General features: G+C 31.6%; 1 protein-coding gene across 6 annotated transcripts in view; it reads left to right on the top strand.

Annotated features, from left to right (window-relative positions):
* LOC148608515 (TNF receptor-associated factor 4-like) overlaps positions 1–17,643 on the top strand; it is a 37,609-nt gene extending 19,966 nt beyond the window's left edge. For 3 of the 6 annotated variants that reach the window (XM_088544592.1, XM_088544596.1, XM_088544593.1), the window contains 5 exons: positions 12,656–12,760; positions 13,387–13,551; positions 14,031–14,192; positions 15,709–15,864; positions 16,258–17,643. In XM_088544592.1, coding sequence (XP_088400718.1) covers positions 12,656–12,760; positions 13,387–13,551; positions 14,031–14,192; positions 15,709–15,864; positions 16,258–16,878 — 1,209 coding nt within the window. In that variant the 3' untranslated portion in view covers positions 16,879–17,643. Of the gene's footprint in view, positions 1–849; positions 977–4,630; positions 4,655–7,772; positions 7,893–12,655; positions 12,761–13,386; positions 13,552–14,030; positions 14,193–15,708; positions 15,865–16,257 lie in introns of those variants that run through there. The other 3 variants (XM_088544595.1, XM_088544597.1, XM_088544594.1) reach the window with 3 other exon arrangements.
* Positions 17,644–18,480: the final 837 nt, after the last annotated feature.

The following is an 18,480-nucleotide window of genomic DNA, read 5'->3' as shown; positions in this document are numbered from 1 at the left end:
ATTACTTTTTTTTTTACTAAAAAGTTTTGATTTGACAAATATTTAGACTCATTTTAAAGCTGCTTACGTGAAGAAAGTCATTCATTCATGTCTTTATATCCTCTAATAGAGAATTTTTGTGGTCAAATTGATTTTAATTATTTTAGATAGATCATATGGTACATGCAATTTTATGATACATGTACAAATATATCAAAACTCAATCTGCTTTTGATATTATTATCATTGACAAGTGCTTCTCTAAAAATTTAATCAGAAAATCATGTACTGTATAGATTGAATGCCCCTATCTAATGGCTCACAATGGACTGTATAGATTGAACGCCCCTCTCTGATGGCTCACAATGTACTGTATAGATTGAATGCCCCTATTTGATGGCTCACAATGTACTGTATAGATTGAACGCCCCTGTCTGATGGCTCACAATGTACTGTATAGATTGAACGCCCCTCTCTGATGGCTTACAATGTACTGTATAGATTGAACGCTCCTGTCTGATGGCTCACAATGGACTGTATAGATTGAACGCCCCTGTCTGATGGCTCATAATGGACTGTATAGATTGAATGCCCCTGTCTGATGGCTCACAATATACTGTTATTGGCTTAAGTAGGGAGCAGGTTGAACAACTGCAATGGTGTGGGATTTACATGTAATAAAGAGGAACTTGTAGCAAGTCTATCAATGTACATGTATATCTACATCCTCGATTAAACAAGGAAGACAGGGTAATCACCCTCTTCACCAGGGAATCATAGGATCAAAGATTACTCTGTATAAACCAGGACACCCTATTATATCATGTCATTATAAATAATTATCTGTAATAGTACATGTAATTATATATTAAGACCAATGGTCAGGGAGACTTTGATGTTTGTCAGTATAATTATCCTGGGAGATGTAAGTCAAGTGGATACCATGTCAGTTTGGTGTAGGAAATCTACACAATTTGTATAAATGATGAACATTAAGGTATGGCTTTCATTGTTTTCTTCTTGTTATTAGTCGATTGTTTCTATAAAATTTAATCAGTTTTCCTTCATTAGATCTGCAAATATATGCTTGATGGGTGTTTTTTTTTTTTAATCTTTTTGACTTTAAGTTCATTTTGCATATCATTTAAATTTTGGTTGAAGCCATTTAGTTGTAGATTGTTGGGAAGATTGTAAAGGGGACAATGTTATGCAAATCATAGCATATCTATCCATGTCAATGAATGTGTCCTGCCATGCTAGACCTATGACTCACTGTAGGAAATTCAGCACTAATTACCCCTATAAAAACAAGTGTCTTGATGTGCTGGACCCCCTATTGGAAACTTTTGCCCTAATTGCCCTTGTCAGAACATGCCAGGACACCTGACAGTGGTATGTAAATTGTCCATTCTTGACAGTACTGTGTGTTGACTGACAAGTTTTACTGCCCTGATAAGCCTTTGTCATCAGCTACTTAAGATTCTACTTTTGACTAAATATTTGTCTTAATATTTGTAAACAAAAGATGATAAATATAGTAAGTGCAGGTTTCTGGACTGGATAGAGATTCCATGTAAGTAAAATTGACTTGGGAGTGATTCGGACAAAGTGGCAAAGGGGAAATTCATAGATAAAACCAGGCCCGTTCTCGTGATTTTTGAGGTAGGGTTGCTAATTTAAAAGGTCAGGGATCTTGGGATCTTGCGACTGAATGTAGTCTTTGATAGTCACAGTAAGTTTAAAAGTGCTTGTTTATTTTCAAAGGGGGTGCTATGACATCCCTCACATACCCTGTGTACAGACCTGAAAATAATGCTGAAAACATCAAAAGGACAATAGAAGAACAAATCACACAACACAAAGAGAAAGTAACAACCAAACCATTTACTGTATTTACACATATCTCTTGTTTAGTTATATAGAAATGAGTAGAGTTTTTGCTTCATATATTAAATTTATGATTTTTTTTTGGTAGATTCAGTTTTAGTTCTTCTACTTTGCTAAAACTTGATTTTTGCAATGTATTTATCTGGTAAGCTTCATTCAGGTTTCTTCAATACTATCTTATCATAGTTATCATGTCAAATTTTCAAAATGTGGAATTCAAGATGTTTCCAAATTTACATTTAGCATACAACTGAGGAAATGTGAACTTTTTCTTTCTTCTATTTCTAATTGACTCATACCCATAACAGTTAAGTTTTCTACAAATAGCGCAGGTTAATTAGAATCAGATCTAAACTTAGACTGTAGCAAATGAGAATTCTAATTTTAATGAGACTGAAAATAACAGGTTGTCAAAAGGTAGTTCATGCTGCCTGTTTCATGTATATCTCTAAATATATATAGGTAATATACAAATCAGTATAACTATGTAAGTATGTGAGTAGTTAACATGACACTGCAATATCCTACTGTGGATCCATATGTTGTCTTCCCTGATATTATCAGAGAGCAGGTCCTTATCTCAGGTACGCCAGGTGTATAATGACCCATGATAAATGTTAATTGATGGCAATAATATTCATATCTCCCCAGTAAATACTACTGTAATTCTGTGTTTAACCCTGATAATTTAGTTGTTAGGGAGGCTGGTAGTTAAATTCTTCTGGATTATATTGATGGACATTTTGGCTCAGGCATGAAGTTTTCGGACATATAGGCTCATTCATACCATGTTTTAATATTACTTTCTTTGATCCTTCTTGGTTTCTACATCTGATGCTGTTGCTTTAGGTAAGCATATACCTGCTTTTTTTGTTTTTTGTTTTCAATTATTTTTATGTGAGATAATTAATGAAGATTTATTTTCGTCCAAAAGTTCAAGGGTAGTAGTCATGTTAATAATACATGTATCCCCCTGGAACATTTTATTGTTTTTACGTACATGTGCTTTTTCTGTTATTTGATATATTTTAACAAATTAAAAATACATGTACATGCATACATTGATAGCTTGATAACTGGAAACTGCAGGCCTTTCACATGAAGTACATGTACCTTCAAACACATCTTTATCTGAATACATGTACAATATAAATACAAATAGTTTTATTAGCTCCAACTCCATTACAACAAGTGGTTTTGGCCCATATAGGACACCATAGAATAATATTGTGTGAATTACATGTAGATAATTACATGCAACTCAGACATCGAAGTAGATTGCATGATGATACATGAATAATCCAAGGACATCAATATGTTTAAATTGTATATTATAGATACAAAAACAATTTATGAGTGCATATAGTTCAAATAAGAGCAAAATTCATATAAATAAGAACAAACATGGTCTGATATTTTATACAACCTAGCCAGGCCATATTGATTTACTTTCATATGTCTTTTTGTCTTACTGTTTTTATATCATTTTACAACAAACAGTCTTCAAACCTTTTTTTTAGTCCTAGTTTTTTTTACATGTAAATGTGCACTGTTAGAACAGACAGCTGGTTTTTTGAGATACCAGATATTTCAAGATAGAAGTAGGTGGCCAACGTTTCCATTTCCATGCTAATGGTTCATGGTTTCTTTTAGATCAGTTTGAAGCATTAATATTCATAATTATATCTCCATCATAAAAAAAACTTAATAAGATACTTGCTTTCTGGCTATACACATACTGTATGTTTCAAGTGATCCTTAAAATGTCTGTTTTATAAATATTGAGTCTAGATGTTGCATTTTCCTGACTAATTACAAGATCTGATATAATTTTTCTTTCCTATGAAATAGACAAGTAAGCATTAATCTTATAAATACAGAGCTGATTAACTTGTGAAATGATCCCTCAAAATTAATAGGTTGTTTTTTTTATCAACAATTGGACAAAAACAAACCATTAAGTGTTAAGGTTGATAATTGTGTGAATCGGTACCAAATTACCTCTAGTTAAGTAGTTTATAATCTACCTGACATGTATCTTTGTACCAGGTGAAAGGCAGAGTAATCTGATCTCATCAGTTTGGTTCAAATGTACAGTCAAAATAATGTGAGAGTCCATCCGATAAGTTCTTCTGTCAATGTCATTCTTTTGTATGAGACCAGTATAGCTGCAATTAATGGAGATGATAAATGTTCCATTGTAAAGATGTAATATCAGTTGTTGACCAGGCTTTTGGTTGTAGAGTCATAATAACACTATCATAGTATTATCAAACATTAGCTGACCATAAAAAGTCACTTCAATCAACATCTCTGGACTTATCTACTTCAGTAGTCAATATTTATCTATATAGAGAGGTTCTTTGGGTGAGTCAATATGGAAAAAATACAGTTTTTCAATTTATATGAAATTACAGAAGCATATAGACTGAAGTGTCTTTCTACTTTGAGCTCCAGCTCCTTCTTAGTACGGTTCTAGGTCTGTAAATATGTGTCCAGTTTTGCCTCCCATTAAATACGAGATCCTCTATTTACTATAATTGTTACACAAGGTAGTAAAATAATTTGTTCCCCATTTATGTTCCTTTGTCACAGTCACTTTAAATTCTTTGATGTTCTGGTAGTAAGTAATATAAAGATAGTAGTGATAAGATTTAATATAGTTACAATTACCTATGAAATCTTTATAATCTAGTGTTAAATTGTGTATTGAAATCAGTGGGGTAGTTATACTATCATGACTATATACCTACTGTGTAACTGTCATCAGTATGGGTTCACATAAACGGTAGGGCATTTTACTTTTTTGTTCAAAGATTGTGTAATATTTTACTACATCATTATCACTTAATTGATGAGATTTCATCTTCATAAATTTTAGTATTAGTTGTCCGTATTGTTCGGTATACCAATATACAGTTTCTGGAGTGTTTCAAAACATAAGTTTAATGCATGTGTTTTATATCTTATAGATGATATTTTAGAAGTGCAGGAGAATTATGTAATTTTATATATGTATTATAATTTGCTTAGTAAGACCTTATATGAGGAACAGGTCAAGTTGCTTTCAAATTTTGAGATAATATGTTGTTTAAAACTGCTTTAATTGGTCCTGTTTGTGCCATGGAAAGCCATGACATGAGCTAGGCAAATATATTTATTTTATTACATACACAAGGCATTTGTCATTTTATTAGTAAAATCATACAAAGTATCTGTTACATAATGTTTCTGGTATTGTAATACTGGTTTATTATGTGCTCTGAAGCCAATGATTATACTGGTGTTATATACACTGTAGTTAACATCAAAGGATTGTAACTATAATGAAAGGATGACAGTGTATAGATAACTGTGACAATTTTATGTTTTATTGTGGCATGTAATATGTAGATTATTAATGATGGAAATTAGTACCAATACTCTGCAGATGTTACTATCTACATAGTTTATTATTGTATCAGAAAGATTAGTCAATATTTGGTTTTCCCAGGTACCTTATGACTTTCTAATTATTAATTAGGATCAATACATGTATTCAGGGAGATTTAATGATTTGATAATACACTGGTGGATTATATATCATTTCTATAGTAATTACCATGTTCTCTCTCATAACTGAGTTTTCACCCACTCTTAGTTACCTCCCCTGGGCCCTTACGGATGAATCGTCTCTGCAGTGTCTATTCACTAACTCTGTGTTAGGTACATCCCTTTAATGAGTCCATTTCAATGAGTTTTCTGTGCACTGTCCATAATTTATTGCAACTTCGGAAGGTTTCAAACCCATGAAATGTTGAGGTTTAGAGGCATCATTCTTGCTGATGTTGAATTAGAAAACTCTTTCACAGATCCTGGTAATGTTGGAAGGCATACAGTCATGTACTAGTCCTCTACATTATTGATGTAAATTCCTGTATCTCCCAGTTGGTTCCTAAAAAAGGCTGAACTTGCATTTTTGATTGTAAAAGTATGTATCTGCATACATTAAAACCTTGCCTTGCTCTAGATACATACAGTAGATTTTTGTACTTATTGTACTGTAAGAATTTACTGAGTGCATATTTTTAATGTGTAGGTATTATGCTTCTCTGAACTTTCTCAAGAGGTATTATCATAGACAAAGTTTTACTGTTTCTCAGATCTATTCTTAATTCTTCCAAAAGAAGAATGGAATTAATTTCTGAGTCAGCATGGGTGTATCTGACTCATTTTTAAAGTCAAAAAGTTAAAATTCCATGTTCTCAACTATTGTCAAAACTTCAAATACCAAAATATATAAAATCAATATGAGTTTGAATGAAGGTTTCAATTTTTATCTATCCATGCTATGGGAGAAAAATGTCATTCATAACTTTGGGAAGTTATTGTTACAAATGATTTCTAAATTTGAACATTCCTTTAAAATGATATTTAGGCAGCTGAAACTGTCATAAAAAGAGTCATTGGAATGAAAAAATCCTTTAAAGTTTTGCTGACTATGCAGTTTTCTCAGTGAGGGTGCAGTCAATATTTCATTTCTCTTCAGTATTCTTGGACCTTTTCCAATAAAATGTGTTTTGATATTAAACCATTAAGTGGTAACTGTACATGCATTGTATCCAAATACATGCATAACTGTATTGTTAAGACCAGGAGCATAAGTATTTTATTATGTTCCACATTTTTCAAAATAATTTGATTACCAGGATTTTCCAGAGCTAAGTTATGGTTTACATTGTTATAAAGCAATTTTCCTGTTTTATTAAACAATTTGATATACAAACATATTATATGGTAAAATTTGACTTGAATGTAAAAGGATTTTATATACAGGTATACTCTTATAACCTTTCTGTCGGTAGTAACAGATGACGAGCTGAGAAAATTAAATTTGATACCGTAATCTCGCTCATGGCCATTATATGGCAGAGAAAATCGGTAAAATGATCATGTACAATTCATTTATACCCATAATTAGAATGATTCATCTTATTATTTGTATATCTGGGAATGTTTTAATGTAGGTATACTTTCCCTGTTTAGATCTTTGCCAATACTGTGATAGGGCTATTATAAGTTAATTGATTTGTAGTTTTCATGTTTGCCTGAAGTGCAAAAAAATTCCCCATAAATGGGTTTTAAAAGGCCATTTAATTTTTATGTTCAGTGGTATTCTCAGGAGGTAAACAAAATAAAAGTTTGAAAATTTTAATTTGTTATTTAAAAGGGAGGTAACACTTCATTGAACACTACACTTTTATCAACCATGGTGGACATTTTTGTTGTTGGATGATCTTCTTTATTTAAAATTATAATGGGAATGGATAAAGTAAAGATGTCAAGAAGACAACAATCTCACCAGGATGAAAATTGTCCGCTCAAGGCCACCCTTGGGTCTTCAATGAATGAAGTGGAAACCCTCACACTTTGACCCTGACCCTTGGTTTTATAGTCTTTGTACCCAAAGAATACTTTGAACCTATTCTGGTAACTGGACCAACATTTTTGCTGTATCAGCTAAAAACGTGCACAAAAGTCTAAAATAAAAGTTCTCAACATTTTTGTTTAATGACCCACATATTTTCAAAATTAATTTTTAATGAGTTTTAAAGACATTGGACATTTCATGTCAACTACATATTTATCAATTTAAATAGTTCTAAGGTTCTTACTGATTTCTGTATATTGAATTGTCTTTGAAGTTTGAATATTTGTATTTTGGTAGTCTTTTATGGACAGGTATGCTCTGTTCAACAGGTGTTAGTCTTTACCTTTATCAAATTCCATCAGTCATTCTTTTTATCATATCTCTGTATTATATTAATTGTAAATAAGGACATATTTTATATATCAGTAAGTTGTTATCAATGGTTGATTTTTTGGCACCCAGTTGATACGGTGATTTGGTTTTTCAAGATATAATTTCCATGTTTATTCGTGTTGTGTGAAAGGAGGATTAAGTTGAACAACTTATGCTATTTTCATGTTCATTTCTGTAAATGAAAAATCTAGCTGTACAACTGATGGAGGTATTGGATGCACCGGTAGGGAATTATTGACATTTAATGCTTTAAGATTTTGTGCCTTATGAAGGATTATTTTGTATGGCAGTCATTGTATATTAATAGCAGTAGTAACAAACTTAAATATTTTGTCATTGTAATATTACTGGTACACCCAGTTTGATTAGAGCAACAAATAATTAAATACAATTTAAATTCACAACATTTATGTAGAAACAGATAATTTAGCACTGCTATATGGTTCTTTTGTCATATCCTTAACTTTATTACCCCACCAACTGTTTTTTGGCAGTCTTCAGTATACAGTAAATTGTTGGATGCATTTGCGTTTTTGGTAACAAATTTCATTGTAAGGTGAATGATTATGTACAATTTTTTTACCCCTTAGGATCAATTTGAGTATAATGTTCAGTGTAGACGTACCCTGAATTGGCAATTAGATCATTCAATTTATTTATTTTTTTGTAAATATAGAATATGTAACTGTAAAGAAGGGGCTTTTTTAAACAACATGTATTAACCATTGAACTTAAATTTATCATTCAACAAAATTTCTGTTGACCCCAGCTAAATTGCTTTGTTCACCATACCATTCGAAAAGAGCACTGAATAATTCATTTTCTCTCAATAATTGCTATTTAGGTTTCAATAATTAAGAACAATGGTCATGCAAGCAACATTATCTGTAAAAGGATTGTTATCTTTTATCTGGGAAACTGAATTATTTATGCAGATGAGATGCTGTCCATATCATTATACTAATGGGAATATCCTTTTTTTATTTCTAACCTTGTCTAAAGGGGAAACATCTTTGTTGTTGTTTATCGAAAAGAAATATTTCTAAGAATGTGTCTTTGGTGTGTAATCCTTCTGCATGGATACTTTTTTTTAAATTTGAAGAAGTCCTAGCTGGAGGTCAACCATTGTATTTTCTTGTTTCTTATTTCCTTGAAGTTGATTGGTACCAGTATTTTCTTTATACTATTTAATTTGTATCCACATTGTATCATTTAATTTTGTTAATCTCATTAAATATCAACCTTACATGCATGATTACTTTCTAATACTTGGAATATTATCTTTAAGTTCCAAGGGAGATAACTCTATTAGCAAATATTTATTTACAATAATTTGATGTTTATTTTAATTAGAGGATAACAATATCATTATCAGATCTAGTTTACTTTGATGTTACCTGAAACCAATTAACAGGTGATCATTGTTGTTTACTCAGGTAATAAAACTCATCTCAATTATCTATTCAGCTATCTGATCTTCTCATCTAAATGTTTTGAATACATTGAACAAAAATGGGGGTTATTATCCCTTCCCCAAATGAAAAATATATAAAAAAAAATGGAAATTAAGGACTAGGTTTATGGACAATGGTCAGAAATTCTCCTTTAAGATTTTCAAGTAGATATTTTAGGTAACAGCATATAATGAATAAGATATAAATCAGAATTTAAGAGCTGATAAAGGTGTTCGACTGATTAACTTCTGGGATACAAGTGATTTGTCAGGTACATAAATTTATCATTAGAACAAAGGTGTTAGACAGGAGGAGATAATATTGTCTTCAGGTGTATTATATCTTTATCTGATTACTTTACCTGAAAGGTAATTCATTTATCTTGGACAAAGGTGTTTTTCACATGTATCGACAAATCCAATGTCTTGATTAATTTTGATACTCTGTTGATACTAATGGTGATATTTAATGCTGGAATCTTGAATATTGGCTTCAATTCTATATTTATAGGCACCAATATAAAATTTGAATTTATGGATTAGGTACAGGCTAGCTTTTGGATTAACACCTGTGCAAGGTAAATAACTTCAAAGGGAAGATTCAATTTATATACCTGTGTTATGGACTGAAGTGGAAATTAAGTAAGATGTTAGGGGATTTTAATGAGTAAACTTTGGTATAGCTATGTAAATGTATATACAAATATTTGACTGGAGATTTCTGATCTTGCATTGACTTTTGACATCTGTAGATGGGCTGGGTTTTAAAACAGGATTAAATACTTGGATTTGAATAGTAATATGATTAAGTTATAAGAAGTATGGAATTAGAGTCTGATGGCTTGCAGGTAAAATAATGTTAGGATCTTTATTTTTGTTTCCAATTCTCATTAGATTTTCTGCTCTTTTATTTACACACTATGTAGGGCAAGGACTTCTTTGTTTAAATTGCTTATTTTAGTTTATTGGTACTGATGATATTACATTGTCTGTAAGTCTGTTATATTTTACTACGTTTTTTTAATGTGTGCCTTCCAACAATGTTGTTACTATTTGGAACACTGTATACTAACTAATTTTTTAGAATTATTGCAATAAATTATTGGTTGAGAAGTCCTAATATATCTGAAGTCTTATCGATCTGTTTTAATAAGTAACAAAAGCTTTTTTACTGCAAGTCTTGCAACCAAGTCACATTTTTGTGAAAGAGTAATCAAGGGAACCAACGTTATAGCGGTAATCAAAAGAATGTAATCCAGGGACAAAGACCAGACATGGAAAACAGATATACACAACAAAGAACATAAAGTAACAAAAATCATACATACAAAGTTACAAAAGCAAATGAGCAACTCAGACTCCACTAAAAACTGGTAGTATGGACCAGGTAGGGTAAGCGTCTTCTGCTGTTCTAGAAACACCTGCTGAGTTGCTTATAAAAAGTCAAGTCTGGGGTAGACAAAGGAGGAAAGGAAAACTATGACTCATTGAATAAATCAGTTTTCATGATGCAGATGGACACACCATAATGATCCACAAATTCATGATGATGACCATAAAACTTCTGTAGTGATGACTTCAATCTTGTAGCAACATAACCCTGTTCCAGAAGCCTATTGGTTAGAGTTCTAGCGTGATACAAAAAGTCTGCGTAGTTTCGGCAAGCTCTGACATAACATATGAGTTGTGATATCATAGTTCTTCATATATTGAGAAAGTAATCAAGGGAACCAAGGTTATAGCGGTAATCAAAAGAATGTAATCCAGGGACAAAGACCAGACATGGAAAATAGACATACACAACAAAGAACATAAAGTAACTAAAATCACACATACAAAGTAACAAAAGCAAATGAGCAATTAATACTCCACTTAAAACTGGGTGCATGGACCAGGTGTGATATGAACACTCCATATGCAGGTGCTGAAGGGATGTTGCCACAGATGAAAGGAAAGTTGACAATTCTGAATGAAAAGTCATCACGTTTGTCGTTAAGTTTGGTCAATAGTTTTCCTTTACCATTGATTTCTAACTGTAGGTCAAGATATGAGGCTGACTTCACAGTGTCTGTAGTATCCTTTATCTCAAGTTCTTTGGGGTAGATGAGATGTATCAAATTCCCGAAATAATGAAAATATTGCAATACATGTTCTTGCAGTATTAAAATTTATAGTGCTTCTGTTTCAGTTTTATCATCTTGTACCAAAACAGCACTAGAAATTTCCATATATCCTAATGCATTTTTCTGACACAAATGATTTACATTTAAGAAAATAAACTCTTTATGTTTTTACTCAAGAGATTTAGGTATTATCATATTTGTGAGTATCAGTTTGTCTAATAGCTTAAAATACCACAGTATAACGTGGGCATTAGTGATTATGTTTGATTATTGAATGTTGTGCAGAGCAACAGATGCTTGTCTGGGTGATACTATACAATATCTATATTGGTGATTATACTGTAAAGATATTTCCCTGATGTGCAGGACTGTATGTTTTCATAGCGAATCATTAAAAGAGATTCAGATAATTTTGACAATAATACTATTGAAGTTGTAGAATATTATTAATTTTATAATTCCTTTTTGAGACTATTCTGAATATTGAAACTGGAATTTTTAGCCTGGTTTTATAATGTGACATTGAGACCTTGGTTTGTGCTTGTCTTGTTTTATAATTATTTATTATCTAATTATGGGGAGGTAACTGTATGTAACAGGACTATATATTGAATTTCATTATATTTTTGATAAATGATGGAAGTCTTTAATAAAATTTTTCAATAGGTAGGATGACTTCCTTAAATCATTTCTCTTTGGACAATATAAAATCTCTATTATGTGATAGAAAAAATTTCCTGGTGATATAAAATTGTTTTTTTTAGTGGAATCACATGTTGTAATTGATTGTATAGATCTGAGAAATGGGAGGTGCTTTGATAGTGCACTTGACTTTCTCTGCTGTGTCTATTATAAAAGCAAAGCACCCCTGGCTATTGGGCTATTATCACAGTAAGGAGTTAGTAAGCATAAAGAAAGAGATAAATATATAAGTGGGTTCCAGTGTTCAGACACTGTGCCTTGAAGTGGCTCTTTGAGAGTCAGTCATTAGTATTGGAACAAAGGATTGAGTTTTTACTTCAGTTCCCCTCAGAAAACCAGTACTGCTGCAGAGCATCTCATGTATATTTGAAGTATTTTTTTTTGGCTGTTATTACTTCAATATGTGACAGAAAAATGGAATATTCAGTTTAAGAAGGAAATTAATGATTTCTAGTTTTGATCTTATTGTGTCAGGTTATTTTTAGAAGGAAGTTGGTTAAAACTTAGATGGTTTCATTTGTTGTCTGGCTTTCTTGGATTAATTTTTAAGCTGTGGTTTTAAACCATTGCAGAATCCTTGTAAAAGTGAAGACTGATGGACAGAGATGCAAGGAAGCAATCCAGTATTAAATATTGAAAGAGTTTTCTTCTAGAATGTGACAACATTGAAATATTTTGAATTTCATTGCAACTATTTTTGGTTTTCAGATCTACCCTGATGAGGAACTGACATCAGAAGTGATGAACAGTCTGACTCGATGTCGCTACGTCAAAGAGGGATGTCGCTGGGTCGACAAGCTACAAAATTTACAGGTAGGGTTACAATTTACAAAGCCATAAGTCATTATACAGGAATTACACTACAGCATTAAGACTCTGAATTTCTTCAGTAAATTCCTATAGAACTTATTAATTAGTATGATGAAAACATGTTTTGTTAAGATCTGAGTACGTCACATGTAAGGATACCTACTGACCATTGTGTTTGAAATAAGCAGCTGAATTGTAGACAGTTCTCTTAGTCCATGTCCGTATTGTATTAATGGTTTTTAATGGTTTTTTGTGCCATCTTTGGACACAGGTATTTGCAGCTTTATCCTAGGCTAGCTGAGAAACCAGTTCATTTGTTTGTGAATAATTGTTATTAAAATTTTCTTTTTTTATCAGTGTATTTGTTTTGGGCAATTGCTTTTGATGCTGACTGTTCATTCATGTGAACTTAATTTTGCAATCTTTTCCTGACCAAGTGTGCTTACATTCAATGCTTATTCAATGGTTTAGCAATACTTTTGAAACAGAAACCTATTTTTCATGTAACATTCCTGGTGAAAATAAATACTGGTACAAAGTAACTATACAATTAACAGGGTGATATCATCATACGTTTTAATTCTTCAATACCTGGTAGTTCAATAAATATGTTTTATCACCTATTTCAGGCTCATCTGGACCAGTGTAGATATGAAGCTATATCCTGCCCTAACAAGTGTTCTGCCTACCTCTCTAGACTTGATCTAGATGACCATCTAGATTATACTTGTCCCAAACGGTTTGTGCAATGTGATATCTGCAATCAACAGTTTCCTGGTGATATTTTCGAAAAGGTAAAATTATTTTGACCAAATTGTTTTCACTAGATAACAGTGATTGTAAAAGAAAAACATTTATGTTGATAAAAAATGTCTACACAAAGGATATTGCATTCTTTAAAAAATCTGTTCCATGCTTGAGGCTTACTAAAGACAAAGAAATATATTATTTCAAGATTTTTTTTTACTATAAATGCAATATTTAAAGCATAGGAATTGCTTAGCTTTTGCTTATCACTGATTTATACAAAATGCAGGCACATAGCCAGGAAGGATCATGAGTAAAGTGAAATCCTCCCCTGGATACAGTGAATGTTAAAAATGTTAAAATACTTGAAAAAATTAGCATAAGGAAAAAATTAGCATAAAATTTGATAAGTATATTGAAGTCGAGGAAACTTCTATTAATCTCCTATCCGAAATCCCTAAGAAATATTTGGTGGTCACAGGCCTTGTAATAAACCTTAGTAGTTAGTTCATACTTGTCTTTATAGCAACACTCAGGAAATTGTCCTTATGAAGTGACATGGTGTGAAAACAAGTGTGGTGCCAAACTAGAACGAAGATTTATCGGTAATCACATGAAAAACGAATGCCATAAACGTACAGTGCAATGTAAATACTGCAACAGAGACTTTGTGGCAGAAACACTACAGGTAACTTGACTATTCTGACTAATGTTACAAATAGGTGTACATGCACATGTAGTTACCTCAGTGCAGAGTACTTATCAATTCAAAGATTTCAGACCACTGTGTTGTTTACTGTTAATGCTACTGATCCCAAAGTATTTTGATCTGACAGTGATGTATCCTCTGCAATTTTCAGCATTAATTTGAATACTGGTTTAATCACTAGCCTCATTTGATTATGGTAACTATTGATAATTTGATACATGTCAATGGAATGTTAAAAATATTGTATTCAAATTACTCTAGAATTTACTACATGGTAGTTAACATGAGTTATTGAAGATAGTCATTTAAAACCATACATTTTAGCAAAGCTACTGTAAATAATTATAACCACTTTGTAATTCAAGACCTTCTTGGAACTCAATATATTACTTAATTACTTCATTCAGGTTCTTTGTAACAGATACACAGTTCTAATATCATTTTTTTCTTATGGTAATATCTTGCATGCCATTCATTACATTATAATGCTACTATCATTAATTAAATTCTATTTTATTTCTATAGAATGTTTACAGATAGTTTGTCCTGTCAGTTCTTGTTCTAGTTATAATATATCTAATACATTGTACATTGGCCAAAAGGCCATGATTCATGGCAAGTTTGTACGCTATTTTGAAACAAGGCAACCAAACTTATAATGTCTGAACAAACATTTTTTAAGTTAAAATATTCAGAAATTATGGCATGCTTTTATAACTGTAATTATTTACATTTGATATTTTCCTGCATACATATCAAGAGGTCTGAAAAACAAGTTTTAATTTTTGCAATGACTACCCTCTACTACACTTCTGCAATAATACAAACCTTGCAATATAAATGTCTGATTTTACAATAACTTCAATAGTTTACCTCCCATATAGGGGAGTTATTACCTGTGATTTGGTTTTAGTTGGCAAAAACTCCATTAAGTGGCATGTGGCATCAACTATAAATCATCATAACTTATGATTTTTCAAGATAATTGAAAAATTCTTCTGTTTCCATACCCTGCCAGTAAATCTCTTTTTATCCATTGAATTTTTAAGTAAATATTCAGTAATTAGACAGTATAAAATTTTAAAAATAATTTATATGAAAATAGAGGTTTACATATGAATATCCTTTCAAATTAATTTTTCAAGTAAAAGAGTTACAAATTCCCATACAAAATATGAATTATTTTATCTAAATGAAACATTTTACAGAACCAAAATTGGATGTAAAATAACAAAGTTATAAAGTTTTGAAAATTGGGATTCTAATCATGAAATTGTCAATTGTTTATGTAGTTGTTTATTTGCCAACCAATTTGACACTAAATGATGTGCAAATTAGTGAATATGACATCACTAATGAGATTGGTGAACTCTCCTATTATCAAAAATATTTCTACAGACTTTTTAGTAGCAGAATGAATCTTTTGGATAAGACTATATAGTGCTGAAGATAAAAAAGTGATACTATGATAATATTGTTTTGTATTACATTGCAGACTCACCAGTACCAATGTCCCAGATTCCCTGTGGCATGCCCTAACAGATGTGACCCAACAAAGATTCCAAGAGAAGACTTAGATGTTCATGTACAGGCTGTCTGTCCCTCAGCAACGGTAAACTGTACTTTCAAAGATGCTGGATGTACTCATAAGGTATGGATTAGTCTATGGAAACATCTCAAAACTCAAAAACTTAACAGCAATAAGCCATCAGGGACTAACTAGCCAAGATTTTAATATGTGGACTAAATCTGTTAATGTGTGAATGAAAAAAATAGACAATAAGATCAGCATAATTAGTAGAAGGCAGAAACTCTTTTCAAGACCATTACATTTTCATTGGGAAATGCCAATATATTTCATTGACATTGCAGAAGTCTGATACATTTTAAAAATTATTGTTCTTTCAGTGAAAAAGATGATGAAATTAGAGATAAAAAATCTAAGTGTGAATGTGTTTCATGAAGATAATAAATCTTACTTAGATTTGGTACTATAGTGATATTTATGATAGCTTTAAATAATGTTTTCTTTCTATAACTTCAGTGCCCAAGATTCAGTTTGGACAAGCACATAGAAGATGGAATGAAACAGCATCTTCAACTGATGTGTGGACTTGTCAAAAATCAACAAACTCAGATTACTCAATTGTGCAATGCTTTATATACTCTAACTCATGTTACTGATGGTACATTTATATGGAAAATCACAAACTATAAACAGAAGTTTCTGGAATCTGTGTACAAAAGTTCAGAAATCATCAGTGAACCATTTTATACCAATCGCTATGGTTACAAAATGGCTGCCTCTGTGTTCTTGAATGGGAATGGTGCAGGAGAAGGGAAATACCTCTCTGTGTACATAAAACTGTTACCTGGTGAATTTGACAATATTTTGGACTGGCCATTTAGTTTGCCAATTTCGTTTTCAGTGCTAGATCAAAACAATAACTCAGAAAAACGTGCTCACATGAAGGAGAGCTTTACTCCTGATCCAACATGGAAGCATTTCCTTAAACCCAAGAAAGATGCAGATCATAAAGAGACTCTTGGTTTTGGTTATCCTAAATTTGTTTCGCATGAAATCCTCAAAACCAGAAATTATATCAGAGACGATTGCATCATCATCAAAGTCAGCATTGACAATGATAAATTCATTCATCCTTGACTGTTTCAGGATCTGTTACTATGTATTTTTAAAATGGCAGTCAGTGAATGCTAGATGAATTATTTTGTTTCTGTGGGAGGAAAAAAATTCCCTAAAAAACAACAAACAAAAGATAATGGAAACAAACAAGTAGCACCCCTAGTATTTAGTGACATTGCAGTATTGTTAATTTATTATTGTATATATACTCTGTAATGAGGGCTAAATGGATATACATGTTGATATTTTGTTAAAGGACTATGAGCTTTACATTGATATGTTTTTGTTGGACTTTATAGATGTAAGAATGGCTGATGCGTTATATAGATAGACTGTCATCAAAATCAGATCATTCTATCATTTCTAATTCTTGTTGTACAAGAAATACATGGCATGGATTACACTCTTGACCTTATGCAAGAGTTTAACTACAGTACACATGCACTAGAATTCATTCCCTCAATACCCATCCTGCTTGAAGAAAGTTTCAATCTTATATCTTGTTTTTCTCCAAGCAAAAATGATTTTCATTAAATAAACAGTGCATTGATATAAAGTTTCGGATATTACATAATGTGTTTAGGATTATTATAACAAACACTCCTATTGATTATGAAACAGATGGCTTTTGGATTGTACAAAATTGATAAATAACTATTTGTTGCAGAAAATAGATTTCAGTATTGTTTTTGTTGGAATGTAATGTTCTTCCTAAACTTAAGTTCAGTTTATTTTGATGGTTCCTGCTTGGCAATAATGAAAGAAGAAGAAACCATTTCTTAAAAATTTGAATGTTACAATCTGAAATCCCAACTAATTTTTATTTCTGGATTCACTCAAAAAAACAAAGTTTTGTTGTAAATAATATCTAAAATCTCTTTTTTTTTCTCTAAAAGCTTCTATTCTTACATCATTTCTTTCCATAGTGCTAATCTTCTTACAGTTAAGGGGAGATAATTCAATGTAAATTTTTGTCTCCTTTTAATTACGTTGTCAGTATGAATGGTAGCATGTATGACCAAGTTATACAAGAGCTTCTTTGGAATTACACATATACAGACAATGAATAGAATCATGTATGGTCTGGTATTCACTATTTTAGGTGAAGCTTTGATGTCAATCACAGTTATAATATATTGTGTATAGTAAGAGACCAAGGATGAGTTGATGTTCCTGTTACTGTCTAGTCAGTGTGTTTAATGAACTACTACAATTCCAAACATACAGTTAATAAAGTATTAAAACTTAACTGAGTCTCTTTTACCCCCTCCCACCCTCCCCCACACTGTATACAACAAAAAATTATACCTACAGACATGTCTGTTCTTGAGTGCAACCTGTCCTAAAAGCTCAATTAATACAATGATTTGCAGTATTTCATAAGTTGGATTAAAATTCATTGATAAGGATGGAACTATTTGTTCTGATTTGCCCCCAAAGGGAGATAATCTTTTTTCTGAGTACATTTTGTTATAACCAAATGTTATCTGCATGTACAAAGTAATCATACCTGTTAACCCTCCTAAATAATCAATGAAAAATTTAGAATCTCCCACACAAAAAATTACGATTTGTGAGAGGTTTTTGGTAAAAATGCTGTAATGTAAAACTCCCACAAGAACT

The sequence above is a fragment of the Perna viridis genome, chromosome 9 (assembly GCF_037379345.1).
Source record: "Perna viridis isolate PV_CMFRI_1.1 ecotype Kerala chromosome 9, ASM3737934v1, whole genome shotgun sequence".
Taxonomy (NCBI): domain Eukaryota; kingdom Metazoa; phylum Mollusca; class Bivalvia; order Mytilida; family Mytilidae; genus Perna; species Perna viridis.
This window is presented reverse-complemented; position numbering and strand designations above follow the sequence as displayed.